General features: G+C 41.1%; 1 protein-coding gene and 1 long non-coding RNA gene across 2 annotated transcripts in view; one reads left to right on the top strand and one right to left on the bottom strand.

Moving 5' to 3' along the window:
* LOC137212695 (uncharacterized) overlaps window positions 1-23,128 on the top strand; it is a 38,309-nt gene extending 15,181 nt beyond the window's left edge. Inside the window, exon 4 of the long non-coding RNA XR_010937587.1 lies at window positions 22,799-23,128. This is a non-coding gene — a long non-coding RNA (uncharacterized lncRNA). The remainder of the gene's footprint in view (window positions 1-22,798) is intronic.
* TMIGD1 (transmembrane and immunoglobulin domain containing 1) lies at window positions 2,699-13,496 on the bottom strand. Its single transcript, XM_067716371.1, has 4 exons — window positions 13,415-13,496; window positions 11,499-11,777; window positions 7,799-8,077; window positions 2,699-2,943 (listed from the first exon to the last, which is right to left on the bottom strand). The coding sequence occupies exons 1-4, from the start codon at window positions 13,494-13,496 to the stop codon at window positions 2,780-2,782; spliced, it is 804 nt and encodes a 267-aa protein (XP_067572472.1). The 3' UTR covers window positions 2,699-2,779.
* Window positions 23,129-25,106: the final 1,978 nt, after the last annotated feature.

Below are 25,106 nucleotides of genomic sequence, written 5' to 3'. Positions count from 1 at the left end.
TTCCTCTTCCACTTTAAACTATCCCAACCCACCGTTTTTTAATTTCTCGTTTCCAGGGTTCTACTTAATTGTCTAACCTTTCAGATTTTCACAGTCCTCCTACCTTATCCTTACAGCATTTTCACAGGGCTTCCAAATTCTAATTTGAGAAATCCTGAATGAGGGACATGATCTGAAGGCTTCCCCACAAAACCTACTAGGGCCTCCAAGAAGACAGAGAAATCTGTGAACCACAGTTTTTAATGGTCTCTCTCTCCATTTCATGCTGACGTTTCCAAGGAAGCAAAGAGGAGCCTAACAGGAGGATGTGTCTGTTCTTCTTAGAAACAAAACACTGTTAAGATTTAATACATTCTGCTCATTTCTTCTCTTTGCTTCTAAGGCAATAAAGGGATTTTAACCACCTGTCTGACAGCAAGCAGCTCTCTCTCTTTCTCTTTCACTGTGGCACATTTAGCTCCTGCAACATTAGACAAAAAATTTTTTTTCTAAGATAGAGTGAGAGCACAGCAGAGACAATCAAGGGTGCTTCTGGCCAAGGCTGCCTCTCCCTATAACCCACCCCAGCTGTGTGGGAAACTGAAGCAGAGACTCTTACAGGGAAAAAAATGAAGAAAGAATGGAAGTGGGGAAAGTCAGCGATAAATAATAAGAGAGCTGCAATTTTAAATTAACGTATATGAGAAGAGTACAGGCTGATTCATAATATCGCTGGATCTATGCAAATGACTATGCAAAAAGAACAAAGGATACTAGGAAACAAACATGCTATCCCCTGTCCCCTGCCGTTTTCATCTTCCTCACCACACAAAACTCACAAAGTTTGTGACTGTCAACCACGGTAAGATGAGAAAAATAAGGACATATGTTGTTTTTTATAATACTGAATTTTTTCCATTTAAAGGAATACTTTGTATTCTGAGATTATATCCTTCCTTTTTTAGTCCTAGAACATTTCTTTTTTGAAATGACAGTGAAGGTAGATATAATTGATATTACTTATGTGTTTCCTTGGCAACTTTAGAAATTGATCCCTCTATGTTGCCCCCATCCCCCAGTTTTTTTTGGTAGTGTACTGATTTGTGAAACCCAAATATCTGTTAATCTCCTACCTAGAAGAATACACACTAAATGTAAATGGTTACCAATCTTTTCAGGACAAATTTCAATTAATTGACATATCCTTCAAGGAGAAGACTTTAAAAATCTTATCTTTCAATCTTTACAGCTTTCTTCCTGAAAGTGTTCTTGCAAGTATATTAAATTAGTCATAATAACTACTTCTAAGTGCTTAATGAAACACTTCTTCATAACCTCTGACAATTTGACAGGAATGAACTTAGTAATAGCAATAAATACAGACGGGACTACATAAATCAAGGAGGTCCTGATGCAAAACTCTTGCCGTATTAGATGTCATCTTGGCTTTTTCATCTGAAATGAATCAAGAAATTAATTATAAAGGTGATCATAACACTAAGAAAAAAAATCACAACAAAATTCATACTCTTGGAAAGTATGCCTCTGTTCTTTTTAGCCACTGCCCGCTTCAGGTATGCTGGAGCCAACAGTCTAAAGGAAGCTCCAAAGAGGAGGCGGTATTTAGGATGAGGAATGTGGCTTCTGACCTGGTTGAGAAGGAGAATGCAGCAGTGGCTTCCCCCAGGGTAAGCTCTCTCAGACATTTACATTGTGTGGCGATAAAAGGCAGTTTGCACAAGAATTAGCCTGAAATTGCTTAAAGAGTAGGCTCAAGACCAAAGGTGTGGTCAGTTCCAAGCAACCTTCCAACCTAGCCTCACCTGTCTTCCTCTAAAGGGGAGGCAGATTCTCCTCCACCCTCCATTCTCCTCTGAACCACTTCACCTTCTAGCACCTTCCATCTCAGGAGGAGTTTGCCCAGGATGGGCTTTATGATGCACACCACTGACTGCTACCCATCTGCTTATGGAAAATCGTTGACCCCAGCCCAGAGTACTTACAGAGCTGTTCTGCTTTGAAGATCTGTATCCTTTACGCAGAGCTAAAAGCAAACAGGACAAGGGCAATGAATTTGCCTGTTTTGCTAAGGCCCACGCATAAACATTTTGAATGCATCAAGGTGGCTCAAGGGACCGGAAACCCAAATGTCTGTTAATCGTCTATGTAGAAAAATACATACCAATACAGAGGTGGCTGGCAATACAGCCACCTCTGCACTGGTCGAGGTCTTGTTTCTTTGACCACATTAATGATTTTTATTTAACCTAAGAAAAGGTAATTCCACACTGGCCTTTCCTTAGAGGCTTTCTGCCACATTTGCCTGCCTTTGGCACTGGATTAACTGGTGGAGGCAAATGCATAGCATTAACCTATGCATGCAGGTCCTCTGCATCATGCTAACCAGCAAGGTTAACCATTCAACAATTCAAACTCCAGCCCACCACAGCCAGGGCATGTGGCTGTACTCAAGAGGTGAGCAGTAAGTGCCGTCTTTTTCACACAGATCTCTGAATCCAGAGCAGATGCGCCTCTATATTTATTTATTTATTGTACCAAAGGAACCATAGCAACAATAAAGAGAAATTTAAAAGGAAGAAAAATCAGCACCTACTTCTAACACCACAGCTATTTTCATTCAGGTCTTGTCCATATGCACTTCTATCCTTCTTCTACTCTATTCTTCGTAAAGCTGTACTCATAATAGATGTACAATTTTATTCCCTTAAGCAACTTCCATTTTAGATCTCATGGGAGAGAGACCAGATCGTTCAAGTATGGTTCCTAATTCTATAGTCACTTATATAGCCAGTTCTCTGCTTTTGTTTAGATGACTTTTTAGCTTAGAATACTTAGATACCTTCATCATTCTTTTTCTTCTGGCAATCAGTCCAAATAACAAGGTCAGAAAGACCACAATACATGCAGCAATAATGGGTTCTATTGGTACAGATGAAGCTTTATCTGTTGGAAGTGCAAACACAGGAAACGAGAAAGTTAACATCTATATGCTTCTAATTTATGTACTTCTAGTATGTCCCAGCCACGGTGCCTTGCACCTAACATTTTTCCTCTTAATTAAATTCTCCAAACAATCCTGAAGAATTTTATTGTCATTCTTTTTTATAGGCGAGGAACCAGGGGCTTTGAGTTTACTTGTCCAAAGTCACAGAACTAGTAACTGGCAGAGACAGGCTTTGAATCCATTCCTCTTTGGAAGGATAATTTATTGTAATATGAATAACTCCCCAAAGTCAGATCATTTTGTGCTTGATCCATAATTTTTGCCATGCGGAAAGCAGAAGTAAGCTGAAATCAATGCTTTTTCCTAACATTTGAAAAGCCCGAAAGATGTTGGGAGGTATCCTCGAAGGAGAGAGAGAGGCAGGAAGGTTTTAAGAGGAAGAACAGAAAAGGTGAGGAAGCTGCTGGACTAAGGAGGGAGGAACAGTGGGACCCTTGTAGCTGTGCTGTGATTGTGCCCCAGGTAGGTGACAAGACATTATACAGGGTGATTGCATAGTGCCTGCCCCTAGGAAAGTAGAACTCTAAGCATCAGCCTTCCCAATCTTGGCAAAGATTTTTATCTTTCCCTAAATGATATGGAAGAACAGAGAGTCTACTTCTAATTTGGGCTAGGAAGACACCAGCCACCTAGAAGTGAAAGCCCATTCCCTTGTTTTGTGAACACCAGGTAAGCTCAGAGCCATTTTGTACTATAGGTGCAGTCCCTGTGCTTGTAAGCTTTCCAAGAGCCTATGAAAATATTTGAGACTGGAAAAAAAAGTATTGGCTCCAAAATATGAAAATAAAGTGGCAAAGTTAATCAAAATGCATAAATGTTTAAGCATCTATAAAATGTAACTTTGTGTCGACTATCACCGAACTGTTAAATAATAATAATAACATTTAAAACTTAAGAACCAAATTAATAACTTATTTATAGAAAAATTTAAAATGTATGCAAGTTTTAAATACCCTTTCAAATTTTTACAGCCAAAAAGTATACTTAATACTTCATGTTAATATATTTGATATGGGGTGAAACGTACAAAAGTAAGAGTGCTAAGGTCAACAAAGGTATTTAAATGACTCTGTCTAAGCTCCTGGATTCTGATGCCACCCTAGGAGGGAAAGGGTCTCCAATCATGGCTAAGATAAAATTTTTGGAATTTATAGGAAATAAAGAGTGTGCTATTTATTGTATAATTGAGTTTGTAGAGTGAATGAAATCAATAGATTTTTGCTAAATGACTACTGTGTGTTAGGTGCTGTTCTTAGCCCTGAAAAAATAGGACAGGCATGGAAGGCTCCTGTGTCTGAGGAGCTCATATTCTAGTGGGAGAGACTGACATTAAAAAAAAAAAACTGCTGCAGATTGAGATAGTGTTGTAAAGGACAAAGTGTTACGAGATAGTATATGAAGGGTGAAAGGAAGAGAGAAGGGGAAGAGAAGACTTTTGATTAATCTAATTTCAAAGCCCAAGCCCTATATGCCTCAAGATTATGACATGGGGTTTATCCCTCCATAATTGTATGACACACTATTTACCTTTCAACTGTTGTCTTCTCCATTATGTGTCCGGCTCAGGATAATTTTAGGGAGTAGATTAAGCATCCTTTACTTTTGCTCTCTTTTGGCTGTTGCTAAAAATTATTCTCATGACGGTGTGGGTGACACCAACCCTCTGGAGAAGCTCTTCTCAATGGGATTTCTTTCTTTTTTTTTTTTTTTTTAAAAATATTTATTTATTTGGCTGCACTGGGTCTTAGTTGCGGCATGTGGGATCTTTAGTTGCAGCATGTGGGATCTAGTTCCCCGACCAGGGATTGAACCCGGGCCCCCTGCATTGGCAGCACAGAGTCTTAGCCACTGGACCACCAGGAAAGTCCCTGGGACTTCTTGTAAACCCTGACTCTGTAATAGCCAGCCCTGGGACACACCAAAGGGCATCTTACTGGGGACCCCATGAACTTATAGTGCCAAGGAAAGATGTCAAAATGAAGGAGAGGCAAAGGTGGTACAGTTGGGGGAAAAAATCAGAACTCAGTCACAGATCAGAATATTTTTACCAAGCTGAATAAAATGAAGCCACACGTGACAGCTTTCAGTCCATAAACAAACTGAAATAAACTGCCTGACCCACTGGCTCACTTTGGATTCCAAGTTTCTGTTGAAAGTGAGTTTGGAAAGTGTAACTGCATCTCTTCCCTTTACTCTCTTATTTATAACCAGATCTGGTATTTCCCCCCAACCCAACCCAGCCCATATTCATTACGGTAAAATAATCTCAACACGTGGCTAAAATCTTGTGCTCAAGAAAAGATCCGTGATGTCATTTCTCACTTTGCACAGCCTCATTTATAAACTACCCCACTGAGCGGTGAAGCTGGGAGAGCTCATGGCAAACCTGGCATTTAGCCTGAGCACCAGCATCGGAGTGCTTATGCTCCTAAGGCAGCCAATAGCCAGGCAAGTAATAACGCAGGAAGAAATGAGAAAAACCAGTTGGTTTGGAAGAGCTCAACCCCAAACAGGATTCTGCCCATGAAAGCTAATTTGCCAAGCTGGCATCCTGCTTGCCACACAAGCTGTATGTTTAATGTGACATAGAGCAATTATGATTCCTTCTTAACCAAGAGTTTGTGGGTTTGGTGGGGTTTTTTGTTTGTTTTTCTTTTCTTTTTTTTTTTTTTTTTGCGGTACACGGGGCTCTCACTCTTGTGGCCTCTCGCGTTGCGGAGCACAGGCTCTGGACGCGCAGGCTCAGCGGCCACGGCACACGGGCCCAGCCACTCCGCAGCATGTGGGATCCTCCCGGACCGGGGCACGAACCCATGTCCCCTGCATCAGCAGGTGGACTCTCAACCACTGCGCCACCAGGGAAGCCCGTGGGTTTGGTTTTTAAAGCAAGTAGCCCCTGGGCATACTGTCACTGTTCTGCAGGAGAAATTACTGAAAGCACCAGTAATCACAGTGATGGGCATTCAACTGGCAGCCCTTCCTACCCACCAGCCACTCTATTGGTACAGTAATAAGAAGCCCTATGGTCACATGTCCAACGCTTCTGGCTGGGGTTCAATTGGCTTCCTGAGGACTGGCAAGAAAGGCAATGAGTGGCACAGAGAGGCAAATGACAAAGTGAGTGATGTTCTAACAAGATGTGGGAGCCTCAGCTTGTTCGGCTGCTTCTAGCATCCTGGCCCCAGACCAGGAAATGTATGCGTGAGCATTATCTGCATCTGCCTCTCCAGGTATCTCGCCTTCCTCTTTCTGTATGAGTGAGAAATAAGAGGAGGGAAAGACACGTGGAGCTTCTTTTGTTCCTTGTTATTGCAGAGATCATAAACCTGGGTAGAAGAAGTATGAAGCCAAGAGAAAGAAGCTGTTTCCCCCATTCTCCCTCACTCACTTTTCTGATTAGCCTATAGGTTACAATTTCAGAGTTAGGAGTGATTTTATAGATCTATTTTCTTATCTAGTCAGTATATTTTTCCTCTATGTGTTTATGACTTCTCTTCCGTTTGTCACTAAGCTGTTAACTCAAAAGTCCAGTTCTGGATTTCCCTGGTGGCGCAGTGGTTAAGAATCCGCCTGCCCATGCAGGGAACATGGGTTCCAACCCTAGTCCGGGAAGATCCCACATGCCGAGGAGCAACCAAGCCCGTGTGCCACGACTACCGAGCCTGCGCTCTAGAGCCTGCAAGCCACAACTACTGAGTCCGCGTGCCACAACTACTGAAGCCTGCGTGCCTAGGGCCTGTGCTCCACAACAAGAGAAGCCACCTCAATGAGAAGCCCACGCACCGCAACGAAGAGTAGCCCCCGCTCGCCGCAACTAGAGAAAGCCCGTGCGCAGCAATGAAGACGCAACACAGGCAAATAAAAAAAAAAAAAGTCCAGTTCCTACAAACCTTGTTGCCTAGGAAAATTCATGGAAATACTCCTCCATAAAAGCCAAACAGAACTGTCTTCTACTACTTGATTCTAGAAAAGGACCTTTGCTCAAAAAGCAGTATCCTGTATGGAATGGGAATAATTCCCCTAAAAGAAACAACTAGAATTCCTTGGATCGAGATAATTCTCCAAAGAAAATCCTAGCTACTAATCATAATTGTCATCATCATTAGTTGTCACAAAAAATATTTACTGAGCATCTCTCTGAGTTTTGTACTATGCTAGATATTACTTAAAAAAAGAGTTACCGGGCTTCCCTGGTGGCGCAGTGGTTGAGAGTCCGCCTGCCGATGCAGGGGACGCGGGTTCGTGCCCCGGTGTGGGAAGATCCCACATGGCGCGGAGCGGCTGGGCCCGTGAGCCATGGCCGCTGAGCCTGCGCGTCCGGAGCCTGTGCTCGGCAACGGGAGAGGCCACAGCAGTGAGAGGCCCGCGTACCGCAAAAAAAAAAAAAAAAAAAAAAGAGTTACCTTTGTGGATGGACCGCAAAAGTATTACGCTCTCTGTCGATTTGACAGAGAAAGACAAATACTGTATGTTATCACTTATATGTGGAAAAAAAATAAATGAATGTATAAAACAAAACAGAAACAGACTCACAGATATAGAAAACAAACTAGTGGATACCAGTGAGGAGAGGGAAGGAGAGAGGGGCAAGATAGGGCTATAGGACTATGAGATACAAACTCTGTGTGTAAGCAACAAGGATATATTGTACAACACTGGGAAATATAGCCATTGTTTTGTAATAATGTGAAAGGGAGTATAATCTATAAAAATATTAAGTCACTATGCTGTACATCTGAAACTAACATAATATGGTAAATCAACTATATTTCAGTAAATAAACAATAGAGTTACCTTTGACAATAAGGTGAAAGTCCTTGGTCTTCGTTTCTATAAGTGAACTTGCAATACAGCTGTAGGTTCCATTGTCAGATTTCTTGACTTTGGTGATTGACAGTTGAAGATACTCACTTGTCTGTTGGATTTGGTGATGGTTTTTCTCTAAATTCAAGAAGCCACTGTTTTTGTACCACATCATTTGAGGCTGGGGGTTGGATTTCACATTGCAAACCAACTTCACATCACTGCCTTCCTCAGCTGTTTGGAAGTCGTTTCCACTTAGGAGAGGAGGAACTGCAAGACGCAAGCATTTAAGTTTAATTAGCAGATAAGCAGTAGTTTATTGCCAGTGTTCAAGATGTCCCTTCAGTCTATCTCATGTAGTCATTCATTTATTTGACAAAAATTTATTGAGTACCTACTGTATGGCAAGCACTGGGCTAGGAACCAGGGGTACAATGGTAAATAACATACATCCAGTTTCAAACGTAATAGCACTTTTAATGTGGTGGGGAAGACAAACCATGAAACAAATGTATATAATAATGAATCTGTATTAAGTAGACAATTTGTAACACACGGAACAATAACCATACTTGTCCTGGCCAGAGATTTACCAACGCACATTTGCATTTCCTCAATGATCTTCTAGAAATAATGTCCTTCTATCAGAAGGCACTCCAGTCGTGGCAACTCTGGCATCCATGGAAGGTGACATAACCTTGAGTCCCTCTCAACCTTCTGTGTGAGCAACTTCTTATTCCCGTCATGATAAGGACATCTGTAGACCCATAGATTGTCAAACACATTTATCTTCACCAAATGATTCCAACCCTTACTACCACCAGGGCTTTCCAACATCTAGGGGGAGAAATGGCTGAACTGACTCTCCCCTCTTCTCCATGCTCCTTGCATTTTTTTGGCCAAGGTACAGAAGAGCAATAAAATGCATGAAAAGTGGGCAGTGGGAAAGAGATAGACGCAGAGAAGGAGGGAAAAAAGGAGCTTGTATAATCTGCACGCTGAATAATTAGACCCTGAGTAGGCTGTGCTATTAATAGCTCTCTCAGAAGAATGACATTTTATTGCTCTTTGGAATGTGTTTGAATTCTGTATTCATGTCCAACAAGAATGTTATATGGTATTCAGATAGTTGTTCCTTTTTATTTAACTATTTAAAATTAATTTTTAAGCATATCGGCTCTACATGAGCATTCCCTTTTAAAAGTGTTAGTACATTGCAGATAAAGTTAAGGTCCTCCTTGACTCCATCCTGGTCACTTCCTGACTCCCCAGAGACACCCAGTGCTATGAGTTTGATGTAAATACTTGCAGATCTTTTTTTTTTAAATAGTATTTTAAAAATACATATGATATTCCCATAAGAAATATATTGTATTGTTCTAGGAGGGTGAGAAGTGTTTACATAAAAGACTTCACTCTCTCAACAATTGCACGCTTTGAGATATATTCATGTTGAACCACAGAATTCCAGCTCATTGCTTTTAGAGTGCTATAGTGTAATATCTGACTCTTTAATTATTTTATTTTGATGGGCATCAGGTTATTTTCATTTTAAAATGCTAAACAGTGCTTCAATAAATATCCTTGTAAAAAAAAGTATGGGCTCAGGACAGAACCCTGTGTAGTGACTATAATCTAAAGACTAAAAGCAAAAACAAGGAGAAAAATGTGACCAGATGTTTAGCAAATATTTAAATAAAATCTAAAAGGAAAAGTCCAAAAAAATCCTTGTATATGTGTCTTTATGCATATGTGCACGTATTTCTCTAAGGTTAACATCTCAAAGCAGAAACGCTGGGTCATAGGGTAGGTACACTTTAAATTTTGATAGATATTGCGAAAGAGGTGGTCTCAATTTATACTTTCAGCAACAACGTTATAAAAGAAGTTTCTGCACACCCTCCTCAAATAGTGTATTATCAAGTTTCCATTGAGTTCTTGGTCTGCCATTTATAACAATAATCCATAATACACAAGATTGTACATGATATTCTTGTCACTTTATGACCTTATCTTAATTTATTGATTGATGAGTTTGTGTCAATTATTGTCACTATGAATCACTGACCAATTGGTTTTTTTTCTATATATGTGCAACGATGATAATATTAAATGTGGAATCAGGCTGGGAAACTGAAAATCATTTTTTTAAGCCACTGAATCATATTATCGGCATTTCTACTGCGTCTCTCTTAAGAAGGTTACAGTGGGAAGAGCACTAGATTAGGAGCCTGGGGATTTGTTTTCTGTTCTCAGCTCCAGATGTGATAATTAGGGCCTTCATTCTGGGCCTCAGTTTTCTTGTCTGTCATTTTATAACGATTACAAAAGCTCCAAGGTATGCTGATAGTCTTGGATTCTAACAAAGTTGCCAAGAGATAGCTTGTTAAAAATCACATTTTATCAATTCATAGGAAATAAAAAGCAAAGCTCCTTTGCCCAGAAACATGTAAGTGATTCACTCTGGAAGCCCAAGCTGCAGGATGCCAGCAGATTCCAGTACTGGATTCCTTGGCATTTTCCCCACCCTTTTATCTCAGGAACAATGGCATCAATTTTTCACAGAAAAGTTTGCTGAGCTCATGGGATCAAATGGCTTTGACATTTTATTACTAGGTTCCAAGTCCAGAGCTCTTTCTACCAGACCACACCATATTATCACCCTTACTCACATCACCCCTCACCACACTATCCACACCCCCCTCACGTAGAACCAGTTTTCCACCCAAACCACCTACGTGATCACCTCCGTAGACTCATTCGAAGGACGACTAACCTCAGATAGTTCCACCAATGGCTTACCAGTACCTGGAACCCAAATATCAAAGAGCTTCACCTTTGAGGGTTTAAGGTGATGTTAAAAGATTGCCAATGAATATCTTTCTAAGTAGAACACAAAAGCTAGAAAAACGTTTAAGAAAGAAAAGATTGGTAATTTTAAATACACAAACATTTAAAATTTCAATATGGCAAAAAAAAAAAAGAACTATTTTAAAATGTCAAAAATAAATAGACGAGGGGCTTCCCTGGTGGCGCAGTGGTTGAGAGTCCACCTGCCGATGCAGGGGACACGGGTTCGTGCCCCGGTCCGGGAAGATCCCACATGCTGCGGAGCGGATGGGCCCGTGAGCCATGGCCACTGAGGCTGTGCGTCCGGAGCCTGTGCTCTGCGACGGGAGAGGCCACAACAGTGAAAGGCCCGCGTACCGCAAAAAAATAAAAAAAAATTAAAAAATTAAAAATAAAAATAAAATAAATAGACGAAATACTTATCATTCAAAATGACAAAAGGCTAATTTCCTTAATGTACAAAGCGCTTATACAAATCAATAAGAAAAAGGCAAATAACCTAATAGAAAAATGGGTAAAGGACATGAGCAAGCATTTTGCAGACAAGAACCGTGAAAAGCTAATGCATTTACGAAAAGGTGAACACCCTCATTCCTGATTTAGAAAATGAAAATAAAATTTCAAGTCAGGCTGGCAGATTCTTAGCGCTTGAGGATACTCAGGCTCATGAGGGTGTGGGAAACAGGCACCCTCATGCAATGTTGTGGGATCATAAATAGGGCAATTGGGCAGTATCAAGCAAATGTTAAAATACACATACTCTTTAGACCCAGATTTCATCTACCACTTAGTGTAGTACACACAACACAGACTAACTAGCAGTTTCTTTCCCCTCACTCACAAATGACATTCAGCACCACTGAGATGGATGTCGACTGATTCCTCCTCAGCTTGCAGGTAAAGTTGATGCCGTTGTCATTTTCACTGATGGAAGTGACACAGACAGAGCTTGAGTTGATTTTGTTTCCAGATTTCAAATCCACTCTCCCATCTTCGCGGTACCAGAGAAGTTCTTCTTCTCTGGTATGGTTTTGAACAGCACAGTTCAGAGATTCTTCGAGACCAGGCTCAGTGTCCAGAATGTAGTTTTCAGTTTTACCATTCACAGTTAAAACAGAACCTGGGAGTGCAGGAAGAAACTATTAAGATAGAGTGAACAATCTAAATGACCATAATTAGAGAATTGGTTAAATATGTTACATCGGTACAATGAAATGCTCTGCAATGATTAAAAATAGTCATATTGAGCTATGCGATTTTACAAGGAAAAGATCGAAAAAGGATTATTAATTTAAAAAAGGAAAAGGTTAAAAAATGAGGGTTACCAAATTTTGCTGCACATTGGAATCATCTGGGGATCTTCAAAAATGTACTCATGCCTGGCTCCCACCCCCAGACGTTCTGACTAATTAATATTAGTGTAACCTGGGCACTGGGGTTTTTAAAAAGCTCCCAGGTGATTCTAGTATGCAGAGAAGTTTGAGAACCACTGGGTTAGAAAACAATATGTATGGAATTACCCCATCTATACACACAAACACACACACACACACATGCACACACATATACATATATATATATGTATACATATATATATATGGACAAGTCTTGGGAAAATCCTATCTATATATTGACTAGGATGGATAAAAATAGAGAAAACGGTGGAGAAATAGTTACCAGATCTAAATTGTTTATTTCAAGTGCTTGGAAATAGCATAGTAAGGGGATGGGAGTGGGGAAATACAAAGGAGAAAGAGCAAAATGGAAAAATATTTAAGACATAATATTAGGTGAATAGGCAGAATGTAAAGTACGTCTCTAACAATTCCTATAAATATATCAAAATTGAATATGCATATGGGCAAAAGCTACTTTGAAAACATTTTTGATTAGATGATGGGATTATAGACAAATTTGGTTTTGTATATCTGATGTTTCGCTGTTATACTGACAGTGTAGTACAATAAGATGTTTAAACATCTGTGGTTTGTGTGGTAAAGCTGTTGTTGTGGGGTGGATGATCAGGATATATAGCAGTTAATTTTTACCTCTGATTTTTAGAAATCCATTGTAACATACCTAAATTTCAGTTTGTACTTTCCTCATTTAGAAGCAAGTAACAAAGCTAAAAAATGACTTTAGCTGCCACAAACTTGCCCCTGTGTATCATTTGTTAGTATATTCTGTAAATGCGTTAACTTTTCCTGTAAAAAGCATGAACTACTGGTGATTGCTGCCTAGCATTTTTTTAAAACCTGGAAGAATATACATCAAAACATTGAGTGGTTATCTCTTGATGATGGGATTTGGGGGGATTTTTACTTTTCTTTATTCTTTTATATATTTCCTAACTTATATTACAGTGACTGCTTATCACTTTTTGAATCAAGAAGGAAAAAGGTATTTCCAGGTTGGGGTGGGGAGCAAACATAGAAAAGATTTTCGTGTATGTTGTACGCTCAGATAAAGAGCAGAGGTTTATTTTAGGTATGATTAGTAATGAAATGCATTAAAATGTAGGAAAATTCTGGCTGTGGCTCTGGAGAGAATAAAATACTTCAACCCTGTCTTATAATATCAGAACCATAAAAATATTTTTCCACTTAATTTTTCACTGTTTTATCTGACTTCTGTACTCTGAGCCATACCAACTGTGTAATCATTCCAGTTTGGATTCTGTATTTTCCCAAAGCCCCCAATCATTTTATAATCTGAAATTTTCTTTATTTAAAAAGAAGCCCAAAAGTATTAACTTACTTGTCATCTCATGTGGCAGAAATAAAATCACTAAGAGAAGAAATCTGTACATTTGCATTAGGCTGCTGGTCTTCCATGCCATGTTTAATGAATTTAAGTCTGATCTGCTGGGGGAAAAAGAGTGCATTTGTTTCTGCACTTTGGTCTACACTGAGCTTATGAACCTCCTCTTGTCTATTATATATTTAAAATAAAGTCCCAGATGAGTCATCCCAGTTATAATGGTACTATTTCTAGTTTTTAATTAAACAATCTTGTTCTGACTACTAAGTTCAAAGTACTTCTAGTATTAGGTTTCTGTTTTTTTTTTTTTTTTGCGATACGCGGGCCTCGCACTGTTGCGGCCTCTCCCGTTGCAGAGCACAGGCTCCGGACGCGCAGGCTCAGCGGCCATGGCTCACGGGCCCAGCCACTTCGCGGCATGTGGGATCTTCCCGGACCGGGGCACGAACCCGTGTCCCCTGCATCGGCAGGCGGACTCTCAACCACTGCGCCACCAGGGAAGCCCGTATTAGGGGTTTTTTAAAAGACAGCAAAAAAACGAAACCACAAGGAAATAGGCCATAAAACAGAGGGTAGCTACAGAGCAGCCCCGGGGAAGGTGAAACCAGCCTTCCCTAGAGACATTGATAGAATGTCATTTTAACAGTAAGAAAAGTGAAATTTCCTTTCTGCTCAGATAGCCTCTGCTGAACAAAGTAATTCTTGTCTTGAAAGCCTCCCTTGGGTCATTTTTCATAAAGTTGCTCTCTGCTAATAGAGGGTTTTTGAAACTGTTCCAAATCACATAGATTCAAATGGTTTGTACCTTAGAAAAGACTCAATTCGAACATGGCCTCTAGTCTTTTTTTAAAGATTTATTTATTATTTATTTATTTAATTTATTTTTGGCTGTGTCGGGTCTTAGTTGCAGCACACGGGATCTTTGTTGTGGTGCGTGGGCTTCTCTCTAGTTGTGGCGTGCAAGCTTAGTTGCCCCATGGCATGTGGGATTTTAGTCCCCTGACCAAGGACTGAACCCGCGTTCCCTGCATTGTAAGGCAGATTCTTTACCACTGGACCACCAGTGAAGTCCCAGCCTCAAGCTTTAAACCACATTAATCTCTGCTTTCCCCCTTCCCTCCACCCCTCATAACACTCTTCCCCCTTGACCCAGTATAGGCTAAAAAGAATAAATAACAAAGGCCTCTTTTCTCCCTTCTTCTGCGCTTTTCCTGCTGCCATCTCTCTCCCAAAGATATTCCCTGCTTCCATCTGGGAGAAACATGTACTTCTTACTTCCTTTTAGGAGTATCACTATAAATACAATAGAAACACATATGGAATGTTTTCTAAGCAACAGGCAGTGTGCTAAACACTTTACATACATTATTTCAATCCCAGTTAAGCCCCTAACAAGCTTCTTGAGGTCATTTCTAAAGGTTTTGAGAGATTATATAATTTGACCAAATGTCAAATTACATGATCTGTAAATGTCAGGGTGACGATTCTAACCCAGGACTCCTAAAGCAATGTTCTTCACCATGCTGCTGCCTAGGTAAACATTATCTCCCTTAAAGAAACTGCTGTTAATCCCTTCCTGTCCCTGTCCACTCCAAAGACCTCAGCAACTTGGAGTTTTGTCCTCTTAACACAAATATAAAACTTCAAGAGCTGGAACATACCTATGACTTTTGGGGGCTGGCTCTGCTCCTCCCCATGCCAGGCCTGTCCTGCCAGGAGCAAGTTTCATTCCTGCCAGGCTCACTCGTTCTGGCTGGCATGTCTTCATCAATCTTTCAGTAAGATGCTATTAGAAATAATATTGATTCTTTTATAATTTAAAAATTTTGTCAGTAAGATTTCCAATACTGCACTGTTAACAGTGATGATTTCAGAATTTGGTCATTAATAGAGTTTTCTCAAGCACTATCCACTGTAGATGCTGAGTAAACGGTGAGAGTGTGAGCTTCTTAGCAGACCTCACCCTACCCTATTAAGGAGGATGATTGCTGTCTCCCTTTCTCTTCCACCCCATTAAGACAACAACTTTTCAAAATGAATTTCTCTCACTTGATTTGTTTTTAATTTTCATGACCCTTTACTTTCTATACAAGACAAAGTCTTACCGCTTACCCACTGAGCTCTGAAAGCTGACTTCCTTGGCCAATCGTTCCTCCGTCTGGGAACCCTGAATCCTTTTCCTGTTACCATCTTTATAATACTTGAATTTGAACACTTTATGACAGTAGGGTCAAGTAAATAAGGTACATTGGGTTCAAAGTCTGTTTCTCTTTGTGGATTCTTAGAGAAGAGAGTAATTGGGAAAGGCATCTTCTTAAGATCCAAGTTTTTCTGTGTACTTAAGTTACTGGGTGGGGCCAGGTATTACTAATAAGGATGTAATTGTTCCAAGAAAGCCTGACCTTGTGCAAAAATTGTAGCAAACCTCACTGAGAGTTGTCATGCTCAAGTTAGAAGGCTGTGCTTGATAATCTGACAGCCTGAGAATTGTGATAGGGCAAGTCTGAGGGGAGTCTGATTTTCATAGCAGCTGAAACACTGGAAGATTCCACACAACTTAAATAATGCTGGAAAAATATTACTTACCACTGGCAACCCAAGTGTAGTATATAAGCTGTGCTAAGACAGGCATGGCAGGGGAAAGTTTTATCCCTTTGAGGCTCTCAACTGACTGAGAATCCTTGCTTTACACTTTCAAGAATTAGTAATTTGAAGATAACATTTTTATTTATTTATTTATTTATTTATTATACAGCAGGTTCTTATTAGTCATCAATTTTATACACATCAGTGTATACATGCCAATCCTACTCTCCCAATTCAGCACACCACCATCCCCACCCTCCCACGGCTTTCCCCCCTTGGTGTCCATATGTTTGTTCTCTACATCTGTGTCTCAATTTCTGCCCTGCAAACCGGTTCATCTGTACCATTTTTCTAGGTTCTACATATATGTGTTAATATACAATATTTGTTTTTCTCTTTCAGACTTACTTCACTCTGTATGACAGTTTCTAGATCCATCCACGTCTCAACAAATGACCCAATTTCGCTCCTTTTTATGGCTGAGTAATATTCCATTGTATATATGTACAACATCTTCTTTACCCATTCATCTGTCGATGGGCATTTAGGTTGCTTCCATGACCTGGCTATTGTAAGTAGTGCTGTAATGAATATTGGGGTGCATGTGTCTTTTTGAATTGTGGTTTTCTCTGAGTATATGCCCAGTAGTGGGATTGCTGGGTCATATGGTAATTCTATTTTTAGTTTTTTAAGGAACCTCCATACTGTTCTCCATAATGGCTGTATCAGTTTACATTCCCACCAACAGTTCAAGAGGGTTCCTTTTTCTCCACACCCTCTCCAGCATTTGTTGTTTGTAGATTTTCTGATGATGCCCGTTCTAACTGGTGTGAGGCGATACCTCATTGTAGTTTTTTTATTTTTTTATTTTTTTGCGGTACGCAGGCCTCTCACTGTCGCAGCCTCTCCCATTGCAGAGCACAGGCTCCGGACGCGCAGGCTCAGCGGCCATGGCTCATGGACCCAGCCGCTCCGCGGCATGTGGGATCCTCCCAGACCGGGGCATGAACCCGTGTCCCCTGCATCGGCAGGCAGACCCTCAACCACTGAACCACCAGGGAAGCCCCTCATTGTAGTTTTGATTTGCATTTCTCTAATAATTAGTGATGTTGAGCAGCTTTTCACGTGCTTCTTGGCCATCTGTATGTCGTCTTTAGAGAAATGTGTATTTAGGTCTTCTGCCCATTTTTGGATTGGGTTGTTTGTTTTTTTAATATTGAGCTGCATGAGCTGTTTATATATTTTGGAGATTAATCCTTTGTCGGTTGATTCGTTTGCAAATATTTTCTCCCATTCTGAGGGTTGTATTTTCATCTTGTTTATGGTTTCCTTTGCTGTGCAAAAGCTTTTAAGTTTCATTAGGTCCCATTTGTTTATTTTTGTTTTTATTTCCATTACTCTAGGAGGTGGATCAGAAAAGATCTTGCTGTGATTTATGTCAGAGAGTGTTCTTGCTATGTTTTCCTCTAAGAGTTTTATAGTGTCCGGTCTTGCATTTAGGTCTCTAATCCACTTTGAGTTTATGGTGTTAGGGAGTGTCCTAATTTCATTCTTTTACATGTAGCTGTCCAGTTTTCCCAGCACCACTTATTGAAGAGACTGTCTTTTCTCCATTGTATATCCTTGCCTCCTTTGTCATAGATTAGTTGACCATAGGTGCGCGGGTTTACCTCTGGGCTTGTTTCTATCTTGTTCCATTGATCTATGTTTCTGTTTTTGTGTCAGTACCATATTGTCTTGATTACTGTAGCTTTGTAGTATAATCTGAAGTCAAGGAGTCTGATTCCTCCAGCTCCGTTTTTTTCCCTCAAGACTGCTTTGGCTATTTGGGGTCTTTTTTTTTTTTTTTTTTTTTTGCGGTACGTGGGCCTCTCACCGCTGTGGCCTCTCCCGTTGCGGAGCACAGGCTCTGGACACGCAGGCTCAGCGGCCATGGCTCACGGGCCCAGCCACTCCACGGCATGTGGGATCCTCCTGGACCGGGGCACGAACCCGTGTCCCCTACATCAGCAGGCAGACTCTCAACCACTGCACCACCAGAGAAGCCCCTATTTGGGGTCTTTTATGTCTTCATACAAATTTTAAGATTTTTTGTTCTAGTTCTGTAAAAAATGTCATTGGTAATTTGATAGGGATTGCATTGAATCTGTAGATTGCTTTGGGTAGTAGAGTCATTTTCACAATATTGATTGATTATTCCAATCCAAGAACATGGTATATCTCTCCATCTGTTGGTATCATCTTTCATTTCTTTCATCAGTGTATTATAGTTTTCTGCATACACGTCTTTTGTCTCCCTAGGTAGGTTAATCCTAGGTATTTTATTCTTTTTGTTACAATGGTAAATGGGAGTGTTTCCTTAATTTCTTTTTGAGATTTTTCATCATTAGTGTATAGGAATGCCAGAGATTTCTGTGCATTAATTTTATATCCTGCTACTTTACCAAATTCATCGACTAGCTCTAGTAGTTTTCTGGTGGCGTCTTTAGGATTCTCTATGTATAGTATCATGTCATCTGCAAACAGTGACAGTTTTACTTCTTCTTTTCCAATTTGTATTCCTTTTATTTCTTTTTCTTCTCTGATTGCCGTGGCTAGGACTTCCAAAACTATGTTAAATAATGAAGATAACATTTTTAATTGGTTTAAAATACATATGTTTATGATATCACTTATACATGGAATCTAAAATATGACACAAATGAACTTATCTACGAAACAGAAACAAACTCACAGACATAGAGAAGAGACTGTGGTTGCCAAGTGGGAGGAGAGAGGCAGAGAGATGGACTGGGAGTTTGGGGTTAGTAGATGTTATTATATATAGAATGGGTAAACAACACGGTCCTACTGTATAGCACAGGGAGCTATGTACAATATTCTGTGATAAACCGTAATGGAAAAGAATATGAAAAAGAATGTATATATATGTATAACTGAATCACTTTGCTGTACAGCAGAAATTAACACAACATTGTAAGTCAACTACACTTCGATAAAAGAAATTTTAAAAAATACATGTTTATGGTGTTGTTGCAACATGAATTTTATCTGGCAAGTACTGTTGTTCCCATTCATACAAGAATAGAATAAAAAAATATTTATGGTCATCTGTACATTTTAATACATTGGTTAAGAGCACCAGAGATCTGCTGCTTGCTAGCTGTATGAGTTCATAAACCTTTTTACACCTAGGGTCCTCAGGTTCTTCATCAATACAATGGGAATAATAATAGTGCCCTCCCTACAAGGTCACTTGAGGATTAAATGAAATAAAGCATGTGAAGCAGCCACACAGTAAGCTCTTATTAAGCATTAGCTATTATTATTATTAATATAGGCTGGGCAGGGCATAATAAATAAACACAGCCTCACTATAGCATTCTTCCAGTAAGAATCATAACTAAGAGCATTGCCTGTTGACTGGGTTGCAAGCTCCATCTAAGCAGATTTTGAGTTTGCTTCTGTATGGATCTAAGGGCACTGTGTTTTGCTATCATTTTAAAGATTTTTACATTTATTTATTAATTTTATTTATTTATTTTTGGCTGTGTTGGGTCTTCGTTGCTGCGCGCGGGCTTTCTCTAGTTGCAGCGAGCGGGGGCTACTCTTCGTTGCGGTGTGCGGGATTCTCATTGCGGTGGCTTCTCTGGTTGCACAGCATGGGCTCTAGGCGCACGGACTTCAGCAGTTGTGGCACACGGGCTCAGTAGTTGTGGCTCACGGGCTTAGTTGCTCCACAGCATGTGGTATCTTCCCAGACCAGGCATGTGTTATCTTCCCAGACCAGGATTTGAACCCGTGTCCCCTGCATTGGCAGGTGGATTCTTAACCACTGTGCCACCAGGGAAGCCCTTGTTCTCATTTTAAAATGAACTTAGCAGAGGATTGATATCTTGGTTCTGGGTCCCTCCAAAACAGACCTGAAGATAAAACTTTGCATGCAAGTAGTTTATTTAAAGGTGATCTCAGGAAGCACAGTAAGGTAGTGAGATAGGGAAGGAAGGAAAACTAATAAAGGATGTGTTAATGAACAGGTTACTATGGGCGACTGTTGCTGTGGACCCTTTGACAAGCTCTGTGGAACACACCTCAGAATCAACTCATGCAGGGGAAGGAAGCTTGAGTATCTATCTACCAACTTTCCTCCATCATTGGTTAAGGGGCACTTTTGGGGTGTTGACTCCCCAGCACTTCCAGCCCACCCTGTGAAGGCAGAGTGCACTCTCTTGGTCTGGCTGTGAATGTCCAGGCAGACCCTCAGGAAGTCATTGGCTATACGGGAATTGTTTGCGGGTGACCTCTAGGCAGGCCAAGGGAATGTGAGTAGGGCACCAACATCAACTTTTACAAGTGGGTACTAGGTGGTTAGGAAATAACGGTTAATTACTCTTACGTGTAATAATGGTATTATTGTTATATAGGAGAATGTCCTCATTCTTAAGAGATGCCTACTGAAATACTTATGTGTCACAGTGATTGCAACTAACTTTCAAATGATTCAGCAAAAATAAATAAACACACTCACAAAGCAAATACAGCAAAATGTTAACATTTACTGAATCTAGAGTTAGGTAGTGGTCTATAGATATTCATTGTACTATTCTTTCAACTCTTCTGTATGTTTGACATTTTCATAAATAAAATGTTGAGGAAAAGTATTTAGTATTTATTGAGTGTCTGCTATGTGCTGAACACTCTAAGCAATGGGGTTGCCAGTCCCATCCAAACCAAGATGGTAGCTTTGTCATGAATTAGTAAGACTTGGCTTTTCAAGTCACTCTCCTGCCATCTGTGGAGAACTGTTTTAATAACTATACAATGGATAATGTCTATAAAACGAATGGTGCTCCCTTAACTCCACAACATTAGGTTGGTACCCTGGGAGATACAAAGATGAGCAAAACAAAGCTCCTGGTCTTCAAGCGTCTTACATTTCTAGAGGGTTAACAATGATTAGGAGCCAGTTAGAGTGCATTTTCAGATTAAAAAACGTTATCATGGCGCCCCTTCTAGAGAGTCAAAGAAGTGACGTGCTTTGTCCAAGAACATATAAGTTGTCCCTGGAACATTCCTCTTTCCTAGGACCGACGAGAGAGGAAACCATTTTGCCATAAGTAGTTAAGCCCAGTAGTTAACCATTAAGCCTAAGTAGTTTCGCTGGTTGGAGTATTAACAGAGTCCAATACTCCACGTCCTCCACAAGTGGCTCAGGCCCAGAGGGACAGAAGACAGGCAGCCTCAAATGTGGAAATTCCTGAGAGTAGAAACAGTCTGCTCCACATCAGGCCCATGTACTTCTGGGCAGAGGAAGGGGTCCAAGAACTGGCAGCCATGGCCATCTGATTTAAGTGAGCCCAAGAAGCACCTGTGGAGTCTCTGGGCACCTTTCCTTCATCAGGAATCTCACCTTTAACAAACTCCCAGGTGACTGACATGGTTGTTCAGGGGTCTCATTTTGCGAACCGTGGACTATGGGACTAAGTATTGATGCGGGTGATGAAGGTAGAAGCCCCTCAGCTCAGGGTAAGTGCCTAGCACAGTGCCTAGTGCATGGTGGGTACGCAGGAAACAGTAGTGAAAGGAAGGAAGGAGGGAAGGAAGAAAGGAAAAAAGGAAGGGAGGGAGGGGGGGAAAGATGGGGAGGATGCCTACTCGGAGGTAAATTGGGTGCTCTGCCCTGGAAGAGAATGTGTTCACAGGGCTGCCCCGTGGGAAAATGACTCTGCTGGTGCACAGACCTCACAGTACTTCCGCTGTGTGGGAATGAAGAACAGAGAGGGAAACAGACAACGAGGAGGAAAGACCCGATGGGCAGCACAGCTGACTGCTGACACGTGCCATCCCCAAAGGCCTTTGAGCTGCAGCCTTCACATCTGCTGTCACCAAGCTTGATGTGACAGAGGCAGCAGCTCAGCAAATGGGTGGAGGGTCACAGGCCATCAGGGTCATCTGGCCAGTCACTGGAAATACAACTGAGGGTTTTAATGTAAAAGAAAACTTAGAAATCTGGTAGTCACAGCCTTGCAATGACAGAGTGGTTCTTTGAGCAATGCAGGGACCCAGTGTGGTGCCTTTCCATCTAGAATCCGACACAGTTTCAACTAAACTGCTTAAAATTGGTCATGGAACTTCAGAATTTCCAGCTTGTAAACAGTAATTAATGATCCTCTAACTTCCCATCCTCCATTAGGATTCCTTCATCCCCAAAAATCCTAGACCTTAAATCAAGACCTGAAAGGCCACCTATCTAGGGTTGCCAGATTAAAAATACGACACCCATTAAATGTGAATTTCAGATAAGTAACAAATAATTTTTTAGTATAACTATGTCCTGTGCACCTACTATCTGTTAATTTATGACAAAGCCAATATTTGGAATATACTTATACTAAAAAAACCCTTTATTTATGTGAAATTCAGATTTAACTAGGTGTTCTGTCTTTTATGTGGCAACTCTACTTCTGTCTAATCTTCCTGTTTTTTAATAGGTGAGGAAGTGAAGTTCAGAGGGGTAAAGCGACTTGTTCCTAAAGTGACACAGGGTTAGAATCCATTCAGGATTCCTCGCTGCCACACTGTATCCTTTTCCAAATGCCTTACTTCAGAGTTTCTTAACTTGGCTTCTTGAACCACTAGGGATGAATTTTAGAGTGTCAGTAAAATCCCTGAATTTCAGGCAAAAACGTGTGTGCGAGTGCGTGTGGATATTTCTCTGGGGAGGTCATCTCTGCTTTTTCAATTAGCTTCTCAAGAGTCAAGATTTTAATAAAATATTAAAATATACTATTTCAGGGACTTCCCTGCTGGCGCAGTGTTTAAGAATCCACCTGCCATTTCAGGGGATATGGGTTTGATCCCTGGTCGGGGAAGCCCACATGCCGCGGAGCAAATAAGCCCGCGAGCCACAACTGCTGAGCCTGCGTGCTGCAACTTCTGAAGTCTACGCACCTAGAGCCTGTGCTCCGCAGCAAGAGAAGCCACCGCAATGAGAAGCCCTTGCAGTGCAACGAAGAGCAGCCCCCGCTTGGCGCAACTAGAGGAAGCCCATGCGCAGCAACAAAGACCCAACGAAGCCAAAAAATTTTTAAAAAATAAAAAAATAAAACATACTCTTTCACAGTACTACGTTCAGCTTTCAAAATGCAGACATCTACTACTTTGGGCTGAAATCACATTTCTGCTTCCCCTATATCCCTTCATTCCCTGGCACAGCACTGGGTCCAATCATGCTAGGAGATGAATAGATTTTGAGTGCAAGTATACAGAAAACCATCCACTACATCTTCTACATGCCATGCAGTGGAAGCCATCTTACCCTCCACACCCTACCTATATCAAAATGCAAAATTCCTCTTAACTATCCTATATTTTACTTCCTCCACTTCTTAGACTGGCAACCCAGAGTTGACAGGTCAGAACACCTTTCAGAGGATAGGTAGAAGGTCGCAGTGATGTGACCTTTGAGATTGACCACTAGAGGTCCCTTTTTATCCACAGTGATTCTGAAGTTAGACTTTGCTAGGGGTTAGAGAAGATATGTCCTTGGACCAATGGGGCAGATCTCTGCCTGTTACAGGCATAACTGGCAGTGGGGAAGTATCCATGTGATACAGCAGGAATGATGCAGAATAAAATGGCTTTCTAAGAAGAAATCGGATAATGTCTTCCAGTGTCAGGCTCGCAGGCAGAGTTTTTAAACAGAAGCAGGGGTCTGGAGCTTCCTCCTCAACCGAAAGGAAAAAAAATACAGGACATTCCACCACTCACCAACACCAGGCAAACATCCAATTTCCTTCTGAGTGTAGTCTGGCTCCAGGGGCATATTTACTGGAAGCCAATGATGCTTCAGCTGGAGACCCTCATTTGCACAGGCTCATTCTAAAGGCCCTGACCTCAGTAGCTTTATATTTGTAATTATATTTGTAATTCTTTTCCTTAAAGAAGACCCCTGAGTATATAAACATTAGGCCCCACAGGGCTTGGATCTAGCCTGTCTGGCTCCAGGATACAGGATGTCAGGGAGGAAGGAGGTGGGGGAGAGTTTCAAAGTCCCTGGAGACTAACCAGAGTTTTCTGTGGGATGAGGAAGAGATTCATACATGTGCCAAAGAACCAGACAGCAACTTAATTTCCAAAGAATTGTAACTGTGAGGGCACCAGAAGTGAGGGGGCTCCTTCTTGCCTGCTCAGAGCTTTCCTTGGCCAGTAGAAGTTTGCCAAATCTTCAGGTGAACTAACAAGCCTGTAGCATCCTGTTGGCTGCTTTCTGAATAAACAAATGGTCTTGCCAACCATTGTGTAGATTTCGGAGGAAAAAACCAACCAAACAGAACTCTGGTTCCAGAATTCCTGTGAGCTGGGATAAGCCATGAAGTTTACAAAGGATTAAATAATCAACCAGGGTTGAATGAACAATTCTGTTTGGGATTTATGGATTGGATTTTGGAATACCAGTTAAAGCAATATCCACAAATGTAGAAGCAGATGAGTGTAAGGAGTTGCTTCTGTTTTTGAAAGAGAATATGGTGCTGGAAACTGCAGCCAGCAACGTGGTGGAACTGCCAGTACCGACTAGTAAGAGCTGCCTCTGCGCTTTTCTTCTCAACTCTGCATTCAGTGACTTCAACTTGGTACATTGAAATTGGCCTCATTGGGAGCATTTACACCATTGAAATTGGCAACCGTTACAAATCAGGGCTCTCCTCTCCAGGATGGGCTGTTAGACCTTTACCAGCACATTGCTGCTTGCACCCCACCCCTAACCTACTCTCCTCCTCCTGCCCCACCCCACCCACTGACACATCACAGAACCTGCAGGCACATCCCCCTGCGTATTTGTATATGTGTAGACACACAGAGGATCATATATGCACACTTTCCCCTTTACGGCCAGCTTGGATGTCAGCAGTCGTCCTTGCTCTGTCGTGCTGACATCTTTGGTGTTTTTCTACTAATTACATCGTGATCTCACACAGTGATCTCTCTCTCTCTCTCTCATTCACAATTGTTCTCTCCCTTGCATCATGAGGCCCTCAGTGCTTCAGGGATTAAAGTAGCCAATTGTGAAAGTTCTGAGGCAATAATACTGGTCAGGATAGGG

Source organism: Pseudorca crassidens, chromosome 19 (assembly GCF_039906515.1).
Source record: "Pseudorca crassidens isolate mPseCra1 chromosome 19, mPseCra1.hap1, whole genome shotgun sequence".
In the NCBI taxonomy this organism is placed as follows: Eukaryota; Metazoa; Chordata; class Mammalia; order Artiodactyla; family Delphinidae; genus Pseudorca; species Pseudorca crassidens.
This window is presented reverse-complemented; position numbering and strand designations above follow the sequence as displayed.

Coding starts and splice junctions, on each gene's coding strand:
- TMIGD1 (XM_067716371.1), bottom strand. CDS start 13,496: ATGGCATGGAAGACCAGCAGCCTAATGCAAATGTACAGATTTCTTCTC. Junction 8,078..11,498: donor AGTGGTGCTGAATGTCATTT/GTGAGTGAGGGG, acceptor TGCGTCTTGCAG/TTCCTCCTCTCCTAAGTGGA. Junction 2,944..7,798: donor CTTTCACCTTATTGTCAAAG/GTAACTCTATTG, acceptor CACTTCCAACAG/ATAAAGCTTCATCTGTACCA.